This window comes from Echeneis naucrates, chromosome 6 (assembly GCF_900963305.1).
Source record: "Echeneis naucrates chromosome 6, fEcheNa1.1, whole genome shotgun sequence".
Lineage (NCBI taxonomy): Eukaryota > Metazoa > Chordata > Actinopteri > Carangiformes > Echeneidae > Echeneis > Echeneis naucrates.
This window is the reverse complement of record NC_042516.1, coordinates 23,418,436-23,433,927: the sequence shown is the minus strand read 5'-3', so window position 1 is coordinate 23,433,927 and position 15,492 is coordinate 23,418,436. Positions and strand designations below refer to the sequence as shown.

Genomic DNA, 15,492 nt, shown 5'->3' with positions numbered 1-15,492 from the left:
TGCCGCTGCAGAAACTACAGCGTCTGGTTCAGCTATAAGACAGAAAGCTAACAAGGGCCGAATGCTAGCAAGGCTCAGAGTCAGTGATGTCTCCTCACAATATATAGGTTAACTGGTTCATTGGTGACTAGTGATGGACTGGGCAAAGAAAAATAGGCCTCCAGACCAGACTTGACAAGAGATCGGACCCCCCCCCCCCCCCCCCCCCCTCAGAAACTAGAGACCAGACCAGACTAGACCAGAGACCGGACCCCCCCCCCTCAGAAACTAGAGACCAGACCAGACTAGACCAGAGACCTGACCCCTCCAGAGACCGGACCAGACCAGACTAGAACAGAGACTGGACCCCTCTAGAGACTAGACTGGACTGGACCAGACTAGACCAGAAACAGGACCTGGTCCTTTTTTTTTTTCGTATCTGCCGGGAAAATGCTCCGAGGTGGTCGGAGTGCAAACGAGAGTCGCTCACTGAGCTTAAGACAAAAGCTTAACACAAAGAGTTGTTGTGTAAATCTATTAAAGTTTTCAGTTATAACTGAAGAAATTGTCTATATTTTTACTTAAAACACTGTCTCTGGTTTAAATTTGTATAAAATGCTAAAAACAGAATTCTGAGTATTTTGGCCACTGGGTGTCAGTATTTGACCACAACAAGCTGATGGCACCAATCAGACGGATCATGATGAAGACCTGATACTGGAGGTCTGGACTCCTTGAGACATCTGGAGCAAGATGTTCACAGCAGATCCTCTAAATCCTGAAAACCGTGAGGTGGAGCTTTCGTGGATATGGATTGGTTGGTCCAACTTATCCAACAGATGGCGGGCTGGACTGAGATCTGGGACTTTGGAGCTGAGTCAACACCTTGAACTGGTTGTTGTTCTTCAGATCATCCTGAACCTGCTGCAGTGAAGCAGCTGAAATAAGCCGCTGACATCAGATAATACTGCTTCCATGAAGATGGAAGATAGAAGTTGGTTTAAGTCACAGGAGGAAGAACCCAACTCTGAGTTTCCTATCTTCTATCAACTCAGACCTCAGGGTTAGACTCAGTTTATTGAGCCTGCTTTGTGAAACGGACTCCTGGTTTATTGAAAACATCTAGCTCCAGCTGTTGGAGACTGAAATGAACCCTAAAAATAAAACTATGAGCTAAAAGATGAAAAGAGCTGCTGGATCAGTGAGTTGAGATATTCCACTAAACACAATGATAAGCCACATCAGTTAAATAAAAAATTATGTAAAATCCAGCTGCTGATCCCAAACATGAACACATTTACCTGCAAATGTCTCTGTTGTTCATTTCTGGATTAGTTCTACTAATCCAATTAATTATTGGATTAATGATAATATTAAACTTGTTTTCTGTAGCAGAGTCCACCAGCGTTTCAGATAAAAGATGATAATCCTCACATTTCAAATAAAGATAAATCTGAAATATGAATGAAATGTAAAAATTGTACAGTTGAAGGATCATCAAGTGAAGCCACTAGATGTCAGCATTTCTCTTTGTGGCTGATTTGTCTCCGCTCTAATTAAATGATTGATGTACATGAGTCGTCCCCCCCGCAGCCAAAATAATAAAATGCTGACTTCTCAAAGTGTCATCGGTTTGACTGTCTCAGCACAGCAGCCCTGAAAGCCTGACGTAAGATTCACAGCGGAGTGAGAGAGGGGAGGAGGAGGAGGAGGAGGTTGGGGGGGGTGGGGGGGTAAAGGAAAAAGAGACACAACTTTCTCTGGTTTCTGACTGCAGGCTGAGCCTTGCTGAGGGTCTTCGGCACAGCGCTTCTGTGAAGGTAGGTGTGACACTGCGTCCTCCATGTCTCTGTTGTCTTTCTTTTTTTTTTTTGTTTGTTTTTGTTTTTTCCCAGTGTGTGTGTGTGTGTGGGGGGGTAGTAATTGTGTGGCTTGTTGGGCTGTTCCCAACTTTAGATGGGGGGGGGGGGGATTCCATGTAGTTGAGCCAGAGCTGCTGGAGTTGTGGACTGGATTCAAATGGTTTCCTAGAAATTGGATGTTTCAGAGTAACTGGGTTGAGTTTTTTTTTTTTTTTTTTTTTAGTTAAAACTTTTTAAACTTTATTTGTAATAAAGTGGGGGGCGGCAAGGGGGCTCTGCAGGAGATCTGCTGAAAACTGCAAATACTGTCACTCACTTGAAGCTTTCATTGTGGCGTGTGGATGGGTTAAGCCGTCGATTAGCTGCCCATCGCTGTGCGGGGAATGCATCACAGGGGATTTGGAGATGATGTTTCTGAAGGGAGGGGGCTGTGGGAGGGCTTTAGGTTTGTGTGAGGGGGGGTTGTACAGTTTGGAAACCAGGGAGGTGAGTTTGATAACATCCATGAGAGTCTGACATTTGTATCAAGATCAAATCTCATGGTTTACTTGCCTTAATGCAATTTAGATCAAACTTTGCTGCCTGTTGCTTATTCATGAAACTCTGCAAAATTTGAGACGTGTTCCAGAAAAAGAAACAAGGAAAGACATAATTTTCTGTTTTGCGGGCAGCCAGGTTGATCTGAGGGCTTCAAAATGTTGCTTGTTCAGTCTCCGGGAGCAACCCAAGCCGGGTTGGACTCTCACAGGTGGAAGTCGCTGACTTGTGAAGCTAAAATTAAGCTCAGGGCTGATTTGGAATTTTACACTTGGGTGGTAAGAAGTGGAGAAGATGACCAGGGGATGGTGACAGATCTTCTGAGCTGCTACCAAGCCAGGAAAAAAATATTTGGAGATGTTGAAAGGGAAAAAAACAAACTGACCAAACGTACAGAAATGGCTTCAGGGTTTATTTTGTGCTCCTTTGAAAACAAACATGCTGGCACAGAAGCAGCTTGCAAATCATTTCGGAGCATTTATGAGTGTGTAACCTTTGTGACTGAAATATAAAACCTCGTAATGGTCCTTGACTTATAAAACTTGCAGAAACTGCTCTGGTGCACTTTTTAAATGGAGTTCCCAGAGAGCTCCTTCCCATTAAAAACGATAACAAAGCCAACAAGCTCCCAGGTTTTACTGCACCAATACACTTTTTTTTTTTTTACAAAGCCGTACCCATCTCTGCAGCGTAATGAAGAAGCTGCAGTTTCAAATGATAAATACCGTAAGCAGATGGTTGGAGATGGGGGCAGTTGGGGCAGCTGCTTCTGAAGTAGCCCTGGCTGTGATACTTGTCATGTTTTGCTGTGACAGCTGGCAGTGATATTTGATAATACAAATGAATTTTACTCATCAATAGTTCACGTTTGAGCGGTTCAAACCCCTCAGCTCAGGGGTCTGTTTATGGAAGGACGGGGTGAAAGTGGTTTGAAGTGCAGCTCACATGGTCAACTATCACAAACAATGCATTGTGGGATTGTTACTAAAGAGCAAATGGATGATCCTTTATAATCCAGTATGAGTAAATCCTGACTTTGTGAAGTCTCTTGGGCCAAACATGAGTTTTACCTCTGGCTGTTTTACGTTCAGACATAAAGGAAAGTGCTTTACTAAAAAAAAAAAAAAAATCCTATTTACCAAAATATAATAAAAAAATCACAAATCAATTCTTATTCAAAAAACATTTCATTTTAAGACATTCAACGGTCTATAAAAGCAGATATTCAAATGAGGCCAAAGCTGCAGCTCAGATCCAGCCAAGAGGGCAACTTTCAAATTTCAGACTCGCCGCCACTAGTTAAAACAATATAATATAATTTATATCAGATATTACCAAAGGCAAAGACGTAGAAATACTTCTCATGAAGGGATTTAAAAGATGTTTGAGTTGCAGCGTCAAACTCGTCATTTGCCATATTACCTGCTGAACTGAGTCGTTAGTTAAATACCAACCACATACATTCAAAATATCTAATGTTTTTGGAATCAACATTTTCTAAAATATGAATTTTTGTAAATACTGAACTCCCACTCATTACTGATTAAATTAAAAGTTTCTCCTGTATTCATTTCACCAACTTTGTTAAGAATGAGGCCTCGGGTTTTAATTTCAGGCTTTAATTAGATCTGAATTAGTTTGAGCCATTCTCGTGCCTCATCATCCCACATTAGATGGAGTTGTAATTATCACATTTGTCTCTGGAGGATGTTAAAAACGTTTACTTACTGTTCACGGAGAGTTGCAAAATTCTGCTGTGACATGCAAATATGTTAATTAAATGGCTCCGGGTGTGATTTTGTTGCTTTATGGGGACTCGTTTCAGGTCAGAACTGAACAAAAATGAGTTCCTCTGTGTCCGGAGAGGTTATCAGACCTGAGAGTGGAAAAATCAGCTGAGGTCTGAATGTAGTCACAGTGCTTCAGGGACAACCAAGGCAGCTGTCACCAGTTTAGCTGCAGCAGTGAAAAGGAGGCCGTATGTTTATGAGCGGGTTCGGCTGGTGTCACGTCGGTGAAGACGGGAGCTGCAGGTGCAGGAGATGTTGGAGATTCAGGCTGGAAAAGGAGACGTCCGAGGCCAGCTGTTGATAGCAGGTGACAGTCGCTGCTCTGCTCCACTCCCAGCTTGTTTGGTTAATGTAGACTCCCCCCCCCCCCACTGCTGGGACTGCACATTCACAAATGTCCAGGCTGGTGTAGCTTCCTGGAAGGTGCCAAATTAAATGTCAGAATGAACAAAAACACAACATCTGCTGATGACATGATGTGAAACGACGTGCTGTATTAGGGAGAATTATTAGGAAGTGCTTCCCCGTCTGATGCTGGTATGCAGCTGTCTGAGCTGCAGCTCTTAGCTCAAGTGTCGGGAAACGGCCACGTATTTAACTCAACAATAAGCGAAGCTCAAAGGCTTCACTGCAGGCAAATCGCATGAGCCCCGTTTGGAAGGATGTCCGGGTCACTTTTACCTCTTAGGTTGCAGACAACTCTGAATGCATCTGTTAAAAAAACAAAACGCTTTCATTGCAATATTGAGGTTCAGGACCAAGAAGCGCCTTAAGATGAGAGGCCAAATACATGTTTTATTAATTTATATACACATATATGGTCTGTTTCTGAAAATGTAAAAGACTTGGACCATTACTATGAGAAACATCACTGAGATAAATATATTCAGAAACTTTTTTTTTTTTTAATAAGAACTGGACTAACAGAACCTCCTTATTATGTTTGAGGAAATGATCTCTTATTGACTCGTTTTCAGTAATATAAAGACAAAATGAAAGAAGGTCTACAAGTTCACATCATGTTCCTGTCTGGTTTTACTTTTTCATGCTGCTGTAGTTGAGTCTCATTATGGCATTGACTTTGTTTTTGGTTCTTCAAACCAAAAGAGAACAAACATCTCTTGATGGACGGTTGGACATGAGCGCCTCAAACAAAAAACAAACAAAACAGTAAATTGTAAAACATGAGACATTTTAAATTGATTAACCTGGCTGCCATGATTACTGGTTAGTAGGTGGAGTCCATCAGGGAGCAGGTGAACGTTTAGTCCAGAAGCAGATGTTGAAGATGGTGTGATGGTGAGAGACCTTCACTGCAGCTCTGAGGGATGATCCTGGTCTGTGGGGCAAGAAGGGGAAACCACTGGGCCACAGGGTCAGGGCCTCATTAATGCACATGGGGGGAACAAATCTTAGTGAAGATATGTCTTAGCTTTAAAGCATCTCATTTCATACTTTAGGAAAAATGAGAGTGGTGATGAGGTTAAACTGTCGGGATTCAAAGGCTGGATGGTGTTAAAGCCTACTAAAACCTGTTATCACTAAATACAAAAAACCCAATACGTTTCCGTTCTGAGCTGCAGCCTTCTTCCCCTCGTCCTCTTAAATCTCCTCCATCTTCCTCGACACTCAGCTGTGTGATCCGATGTTTGTGTCACTGGCTTTTCGCATTAGAGCCACATGGCCTCGGTGAGCAGCAGCAGCCCGCGGCACACGAGGCACACGAGGACCGGCTTTAACAGCCGGTCTTACAGTTTGAAGTTCTGTGAGAAAAAGAGTGCTGCATGTGTGCTTTATAGTATCTGGTGCAGCATTAGTGTGTCTTTACCAGGATTTCTACTCAAACTCTTGTCTAAATGTGTCAAAGTGGTGGTGTGTGTTGATGTGATGTTACTTTACCTGGAGTCGTCATGCACAGAACCATCCATGTCCGATCTCATGGTGACTGAGCTTCTGTCTTGTTGTCAAGGAAACCAGGTTACTGGGTGTTGTTTTTACAGGACCTTAAAATTAGTGTTTGATCCAGCGTTACCATAAACGTGCGTTAAAAATTACACTTTTGAATCCAGATGGAACGACTTTTGGAGCAAAAAGTGGATCTGACTTGCTCTGTGCTCTGTCCTGATTGGGTGATATAGTCTTTTAATCAGACAGTAGTCCCGCCCCCAACCCCTCCCCTCCTTCCTGGTCTGTTTCCCTCCAGATTCAGCATCATTTCAAAAATGAACATCATGTTGTATTGAAAACTTGAAACTAGAGACTGAGACCATAAACTCATCAGGGAGGAGGAGGGACATTTTCCCATCGACTTCAATACAATACAACTAATTGAATCGCCCCCTGATGGTCATTACGTAGAATGCAGATTAAAGGCTCTTCAACATTAGCTTCGCCTGACAGTCCCAGAGTCCAGGTCCAGTTTTCTACATTTCAGATCCCTGTTTAATTTACCTAAACAACAAAAGTTTCTCAGGAAAAAATGTAAAAATCAGACAAATGAACGGGTTTGAGTTCATCTTTGAATGTGGTCCAGAGCCAAATAACCTGGATCCTCCTGATGATACACACTCGTGTGAGGCACTTTTTTAAATAAGCTCACTTCACCTTTTCCGTTTCTCTGTTCCTGTCAGCTGATTTGTTACATCTGAGGAGGAAAGTTTGTATTTTTGGTTCCTTTAATGAATCTCTGAGCATCGGCATGATCGTATAGTGAAGCGGAAAGCCGCCGGCTGTGTGATACTTGAACTCCTGTTGCCATCACATGTCGCAGATGTTAATGCTCACTGACATACAGGCGGGCCGGCTGACTGACCTGGACTGTGACGGGTTTTCTTTTCAGGCCAAGTTGGGATGAAATTTGGACTGAAAATGAAAACACTGGCCTGCACAAACCCGATAGCTGCATTACTCATGCTGTGACCTGGGGGGCCATTTGTATGTTCTCGTGATGGTATTTCCTCGTTTGAGGGCCTCGGCTTTGCATTTTAAACTTCTTCAGCCCTTTGCTGTAGCAGAAGGACGCCTGTGTTTGTGTGCTGATCTGTTTTGGACGGATCCACTACTGTAAGAGTGAAAGTCGGTCAGTGATGAATAAGGCATTGTAACGTCCGCCCCTCTCCTCTGTCCATCCTGCTATTCTTAGCATGGCGAGCTAACGGTTTAGAGTTACAAAGACCTTGAGCTCTCTCTCTTTTTCACTTTCTTTACTCCTCTGCCTCGCTCTGCCTCTCAGACCGCGAGCCCTCAGTGCTGCTGGTGTTTTTAAGGTGAAAATGAAGCTTATGTAAGAATGCCCCCACCCCCCCACCCCGACTTCAGAGGGGCTGCCGCGGCATATTTCCACAGACTCTGCCCTCCTGGGTACTTCACCTATATTAGTGGAAATGCAACTATTATTATCATTGCCACATTATTGAAGTGCTCTGTGGCGGGTGGCAGATAAGCTTGATGAAGATCCTGGAATTGTTTGACAAGGACAGACACCCCCATTCTCCCCCACCCGGAGGTGCAAGACATACAATATGATCTCAAAAAATTCTGCAAGTTTCAGTAAAATACAGAACAAAACTGTACGACACTCACATGTTTTCCGTTAAGTACTTTTTTTTTTTTTTTTTCAAAAGAGTAACCTGCTGAATTATTTTGGAAACAAAACCAAAGAGAGATGACAACATTAAAAACTCTGACTTTAACTCTTCTCTCCAGGGGTGCGCAGTTGTGTGTATGAGTGAGTGTGTGTGTGTGTGAGCCGGAGCCTCAGGAGCCATGTCGGACCCCAGGGACATCGACGAGGATGCCATCCTCAAGGGCCTTAGTGCCGAAGAGCTGGATCAGCTGGAGTATGAGCTGCAGGAGATGGACCCCGAGGTAGGTTGGTCAAACCCGGAGGCTGAAGTCCTGCAGGTTCTCAGGAGGTCCATCAGTGTTTTCTTCATCTCCATAACATCCAGCAGCAACAGCATTAAAGGAAATATTGCCATTAACTCAATTCTTCCCATGAAAAGATAAATTACCTTTGTAGTTTTTGTTGCACACCATTACAGTAGGTCTTAGTGTGATGCTTCAGTGTGCAGCCAGCCTTCTTTCCCACGGTGCAGCCCACGCAGTGTCAGGTTGCTCAGCTCTGGGGAACACAAGGCGTGATGCAACCGAGCTCTTCATGCCTCCACTGGAGGGAAGAAAACTCATAAAAATCAGACAGGATTGTACCAACACCCCTGCTGGTTTCTGCTCGGACAGATAGATGTGTAGACTCGCAGGCCTGAGCACACGATCATCCATCATCATCTTCCTCAAAAGCTTCTTGCACATGCCGTAGGTTACTGATGAATTGTGAGTTTATGGCACATAAAAAAAAAAAAAAGAAGAAGCTGGGATGTGTCACCCTGCTGCAGAACTATGTGAAAATAATTTATTATTATTTATTATTTATATAAAAAAATTATTTTCATTGAAACGATAATCTCGGTCTCGTTGATCTCTCGTCTTAATGTTGCATCAACTCAACCTTTGACCTCCCGTCCTCCCAGAATGCCATGCTGCCTGCAGGCTTCCGGCAGCGTGACCAGACAAAGAAGAGCCCGACGGGGCCCTACGACCGTGACGCCCTGATGCAGCACCTGGAGAAGCAGGCCATGGAGCACCAGGATAGGGAGGACCTGGTGCCCTTCACTGGGGAGAAGAAAGGTGGGGGTTACGCTTCATTTTGAGCTCAGCGTGTATGCATGGGGACAGAGTGGGAGCATCAGCAGAGGTTTAATGATGGATGATGAAATGGATCAGTTCATAAACATCTTCCATTTCCGTAGCACTTTTTCCTCAGATGGCTGTACGGGACTCACATTCTTTAAATCAGCTCAGTGAGTTTGGGAGTTCATTTTCATTCATCATTTTCAGATCTGGACCTACAACAGGGAAATGACCTGGCTCAGAATATTTGTGCTAACAAATGGAAATCACTTTTCATTTTCTCAGATTCACAACCAAAACTGTTTAACTGGGTTGACTCTGGGATAAATTTACAGTTTAGCTCATTAACATTGGAAAAGTTGGTTGGCAGACTAATGCATGAGTACAATCAGCTGCAGATATGACCTTTTCCTCAGTTATTTTCATCCACTACTCACGCTCATTTCTGTCTTTGTTTTAATCTTTTACCTGTATTTGTGCATCTGCAGGAAAGGCCTTTGTGCCCAAGAAAGCAGCAGAGCTCTCCAAAGAAGAGGATGTGATTCTAGAGCCAGAACTGGAGGAGGCTCTGAAGAACGCCACTGATGCTGAGATGTGCGATATTGCAGGTTAGATGAACTGGCAGGATCTCTCCATTCAGGGATTCACTGTTCAATGTTTGTCTCGTTCAGGTTCAGCACTCACACGCTGCTAAAACATGCCCAGCACAGTTCACGCAGCATCCCTGTTGTCTTGACTGCCTCTGACTTGGCTCCCCTTTTTTGAAGGCTCCTTCATGTGTGGCCTACAAATACGTCCTATCCCAAGATTTCATTTAAATTCAATCCAGAGCAAGCAAGTAATGGAAATAATTCAGCAGCAAAAAAACACAAAACGAAAACACAGACGGAGGAGCCAGCCACCTTTGTAGCCCCTGAATGGGAACATTTATTTATTTTATGTATTAATCAGGGTATTTAATAGTGAGAAGAAGAAGCTATGTTGGTGTTCACTCTAACAACAATAGTCAAAATGAATATTCTGGCATTGGAAGGGCAGTTTAATCTACAGCTGTATGGAGGTCACGTTGGCATCACCATGTTGATAAATTAGGACCAAAGTCACTGAAGTGAGTGTGTTTGGTTGTTTTCTTTTGTTTTGTTTTTTTGTGTGTAATCTGTCTTTCTAATGACATACATTCATAGTAAAATCCTCCTAAAGGTTGTTTCTAAAGTTTTGTCTTTTTAGTTCGTAAGACTGAGTCAGTTTTAAATGATGTCAGCTTCACCTGCGCTTTCGCCCAAAAGGTCTGTTCTTGCTTCGACATAATGTTTTTTGCCTCATGCCTTTTCCCAGCAGCGAGCGCTTATTAACCCGTCATGACACGATGTGACCTCGGTGTTTTCACCACACTGAGTCTGACCCACATGGTTCTTTTAAACACACCCAGTTTCCTCTCTGCTGCTGCTTCATTTCCCTGAACACGCACACAGCCCAGTCCCAGGCTAACACTCATGGACAAACATGCGATGGGGTCCAATTCCCCACACTCAGCAGCACAAAAATAAATCCGCCTGGCCCCCCCAGGCCGCTGATGGAAGGGTGGAGTGAACATGGAGATAGTCTATCTCTTTAAAACAGACACAAGGGAAGGTACTTTTCTCTGAAGCTTAAAATCAACTGGATCTCAACACCCCGTATTTATGTACATACATACAAGGTGTAGATTTGACATTTTATTAATGGACATTAGATAGATGGATAGATTCTTTGTTGTTTTTGCGAGTTCCTGCACAACAAAGTTTCTGTTCATCAGCATTCAATTTTCACTGCAGCAAGTTAAAACTGTAAATAAGTAGTAAATATATAAACATTGCAACATGATTAAAGTGACAGATGATTGTTTTAAAGCAGCAGCTTTAAAAATATAAAAGGTAATTAATCAATGATAATTGGCTATTATGGCCTAATCTAACATAATGACGTCATATGTTGTATTTCATTTAGTCCTGTCACTAATAAAGTTTTCATTGTGATGACATAAATGTAATTTATTCATCAGTAATGATAATATTAATATTAATGGAAGATTCACACAAGTTTAATGAAAAATTATACTAACGTTAATGACTGTTTGTTGTTGTCTTACGTAAAACTCAGATGTGTATTTGATACGGACACACAATATCAGATTAAAGACTGCAGCTAAAACTGGGCATCTCTAGCAGCTAATTTATTTCAACACGCTAGCAACAACAGACCAAAGTCTGGCCAAACTCGTCTTTGGCCCAAATCTGGTCCAGTAACCGTCAGACTCCATGTGGCCCCATTATGGGCCAGATTTATTTTGCTATCTGGGATATAAATTTGGACAGAAAAATGCTTGTTTTTGGTTCTGGAATAGTAAAAAAAAAAAAGAAAGGAAAGAAAAGGGTTCCACCAAAAAAATTAGCAAAATGCAGAGAATTGAAAATTTTGACCCATCTGTGAATCATCTCCAGTTTACTGGTGAAGTGCAAGATGTCTTTACTCATTTCAGGTCGAAGTGAATAATACAACAGGTCATAGCAGATCATTGATGCTTTCTGTACTGAGCCTTTGGACACCCGGCCACACTCCTGTGACAGAGCCAACAGGCAGGCATCCGGAAAGGCCGAGCGGGGGAGCCTGGTTGTCCGGCTCCATCGGCCTGGACCGGGTCCAGCTCAGGATTAAACCTCAGTTAGCCCCTGTCAGTCTTTTTGTTTGGGCTTTTTGGCAAACAGACTGAAGGGGGTTGAATAGCTTGGCTGAGTTCGGTGGCGTGTGTGGTGGTGTGGGGGGGGGCAACAGGTCACCATGGAGACTTAATTTTCACATTTTATTTCTGATATTAACACATTGCTATATTGAGCTGTTTAGTTATCTGCAGTGTGTTTTGAGTTGTGAAGCTACTGTGGGATGAAGCAGATGATGTGGGGGTGTTTGTGGCCTGATAACAACCCCCCAACCCTCCCACAGTAGGCAGCTGTCTTCCACAGCCTCCCCATGGTTCCCCGCCCCGGGGCAGGAGGCTGGTGGGAGGTGGGAGGTAACTGGGGTCGCTGTCACAGCAGTTGGCATGTGACACAGTTTGGAGCTGGCAGGTTAGAAAAAGAAAGAGGAAATGAGCCAGCAGGTCTGCCCCCTCCTGGAGGTGGATTTTATTTTCTTTAAATGCTCATGACAGCTCAGATACATCAGTAACTGGATGATGAGTGAGTGAATCATAGAGTTTCTGTTACAACAACAATTTATTATACTTCCTTACTTAAATATTTTCAATCCCGTCTACATCTTCTAAACCTTTTCTCATATTATTGTAGTCATTTAACAATCACATAATCCATCACCCATTTTAGCATCCAAACATTTCAGTATTTAAGTGAAATAATAAATTCTGTACAATGAGAATTATAATCTCACCTTTCAACAACTTCATACATTTGACAATTATAGACAGTTAAAAAAAATAATGATTAGCCCATTTTTGTAAATAACGGCGACTCTTAATGTTGTAATTTTCTAACCCCACGATCATTTTATATGTTTTATTAGAGCTCTCGATCTCCTCAGCCTGACACTTGTGTATTATTTGTGTTATCATGACCACTGGGGCCTCTGAAAGCTGACAGATTACACTCAGTTTCCTGCTTAACTGGAACAAAATCTTTATCTTGGCAAACAGGCTTGTATGAGCGATGAGGAAACACCTAACTTATTTTCTTCAGCCTCGACCTGTGCATGAATTAATCTGTAAAAGCAAACACGGCCAGAGCATAAACCCCGGACACCTGATCTTATTCAAATATCGCAGAGATATTTCTGTCTGAATTGCCTCCCTGAGACGTGTCGCTGGTGATTGTTGTATTTGCAGCTATCCTTGGAATGTACACGCTGATGAGCAACAAGCAGTACTACGACGCTCTGGGCACCACAGGCACCATCGCCAACACAGAGGGCATCAACAGTACGTGTGACATCATTCTTACAGCCATAAGATATATTTTCCTCATTTGTATCGCACATCCCAAATTTGCTCAAGGAAAACTTTATATGGATCCACCGATGTACCTACCTTTCTACCTTCGTCTGTCTATCTTGGCAGGAAGAACCTTTAACATGCTGGTCTGTGGTCTGAACTGTGATGTTTCGTCCTCTTTTCAGGCGTTGTGAAAGCAGATCCATTCAAGATCTTCCCAGAGGAGCCACCGAACCCCACCAACGTGGAGGAGACCCTGGAGAGAATCCACAACAACGACAGCAGCCTGACAGAAGTCAACCTCAACAACATCAAGGTCAGCCCAGACAGCGGTCTTAAACTGCTGGATTTTAGAATGAAATCCCAGAAAACGACGAGAGATAATTTCAGTCAAATCATCGGCCGTGTTGATCTGTGAGAATACAAAAAGCTCATAAAGAAGATGTCTTCATCGTCCCTGCAGGACATTCCCATCCCAACGCTGAAAGAGATCTTCGAGGCTATGAAGGGGAACTCTCACGTGGAGTCCCTGAGCATCGCCGCGACCCGCAGCAACGACCCCGTGGCCTACGTGAGTGCACGTTCTCTGAAATGAAAACGTATAAATGCTTCAGATTTTCTTTTTTTTTTATTCTGGGCTAGCAGACCCTAACCCTAACACCAGAATGTGATATTTCCTATAAAAGGACCAATCACACAAAAACTGTAAGGAATTAAAGGCATCTTGAAAACTATACATTTTTGTGTGAAATGAAACAGTGTGATTACTTTAAAGATACCTACATGTATGAAATCTGGATGTAGTTATCAGAATTTAAGTGTGCGTGTGTTTCAGGCGTGTGCTGAGATGCTGCAGGAGAACACCAGCTTGCAGAGTCTTAATATCGAATCCAACTTCATTACTGCAGATGGCATGAAGGCGGTCATCAAAGCAATGGCCAACAATGCCACACTGGTGGAGCTGAAGATCGACAACCAGGTCTGACGCACAAAATTAGGCCTGTGCATCTCACCGTCGATGAAATATGCAGCTAATTTAAAACTTGTTAGCCTGAACTGCAGTGCACAGGAAGTTGAATTTGAATGCTTTTGTACAGAGGCAGAAGCTGGGAGACTCAGTTGAGATGGAAATTGCCTCCATGTTGGAGAACAACTCCAGCATCCTGAAGTTTGGCTACCACTTCACCCAGCAGGGTCCCCGTGCCAGAGCCGCCATGGCCATCACACGGAACAACGACATGAGTGAGAAACGCTTCGGCTGCATGCTCAGAAAATCATTTTAAATGTGCATGTGCAGGTCTGGAGGAATAGAAATAAATACTTACAGTGCTTAAATGAGCAGCTGCAATCACAATGTGGGGAAGAGTGGCGGACATACAGAGCCGCCGATCTGCATAGATTCCAAATTATGGACTAATTACTCCATGTTCTGTTTCATTTCTTACCTTTTCTCCTCGATACAGTCCGCCAGCAGAGATTAAGATGAAAAGAGACAAGGAGCAAACAGAAGAACAACCGATTTGGCCCGTCAGAACTCGCAAAGACGAGCCAGCAGCAGCAAAAGCAGCAGCCCCGTGCCAGCTTTCTCAGCGTGGTGCTCCAGAGCTGAATCAGTCATCCCAAAATCAGGCGCGGTCAGAGCGCATCCGTGTCCAACCATTTCATTTCATTTACCGCAGCCGGCTTTTTGTAGACTGCTGAATTCATCATAAAGGCATGTATAGGTCACAAGCAAAAACCGTGGTGTCTTCTTTTTTTGTGCTTTTAGTTTGTGCATTGGCGACATCATCCCAAAAAAAAAAAGGTTCTTTTCATCCATGAAAAACACTTTCAATGTGGTGCTATCTATGAGAAAACAATCTGTAAATACTTTAAATAAAAATATATACTCAAGAATTTTTTGCAAATGTTTGGCAAGTTTAATTTTGTTGTTTCTACCCCTTAGAGGTGAGTATTATATCGGAGACCTGAGTAATATTCATAAGTAATATTGATTGAAGTACTTTAGTCTCTACAAATGAAACTTCCAGAGAAAAAGGCCCAACTCACCATTTAACTTTTGACGTTCCTCTTTAGGTGAGTTTGACAAAACAAAAAGTAGTATTTTGTTGAAGATGGTTCTCTGACTGAACACCAGGGCTGAAGCTCGTCTAGCGTCACATCCTTATGACTAAATTCTTATCTTGCTGCTTGCTCCACATTGACTGAAAGCATCACGACTGTTGGAGAGACCTCTGAAAGCCAAATATCTGGTCAACAGGTATCCGGCAGTATCTTCACTCGGTGGCTGGCTTCTCAGTTGGCCGTCCAGATATTTGACACGATTGAGTCCCTGAATCTGTGATGTATGAAAACCAGGCTGTCTTGGGTTTTATTTTTTTAATCTGCTGGCTCGTTGTAGTCACAAAGTGAATACTTGCTCACTGTAACTGCAGTAGCAAACTGACATCAGCTGCTGTTTTGAAGCCTCCGGTTTATTTGAATGTCAGCCATCTTGCTTTTTTAAAACCAGGAGTGGAAGGTGCAGCTGAGTAGCCAAGACCAGACACGTGGTCTGTTTTTTTTACTGACGTCCTCTAAAAACATCATTCTGTATTGAAGACTTGAAATTAGAACCTTCAATGAGCTAATAAATAGGGACATTTTCCCATAGACT

General features: G+C 43.0%; 1 protein-coding gene across 1 annotated transcript; it reads left to right on the top strand.

Moving 5' to 3' along the window:
• Window positions 1–1,718: 1,718 nt before the first annotated feature.
• tmod4 (tropomodulin 4 (muscle)) lies at window positions 1,719–14,912 on the top strand. The gene is made up of 10 exons (XM_029503436.1): window positions 1,719–1,799; window positions 7,874–8,035; window positions 8,698–8,854; window positions 9,346–9,465; window positions 12,732–12,824; window positions 13,022–13,152; window positions 13,300–13,407; window positions 13,672–13,815; window positions 13,934–14,078; window positions 14,300–14,912. The coding sequence occupies exons 2-10, from the start codon at window positions 7,934–7,936 to the stop codon at window positions 14,320–14,322; spliced, it is 1,023 nt and encodes a 340-aa protein (XP_029359296.1). The 5' UTR covers window positions 1,719–1,799; window positions 7,874–7,933; the 3' UTR covers window positions 14,323–14,912.
• The last annotated feature ends 580 nt before the right edge of the window (window positions 14,913–15,492 follow it).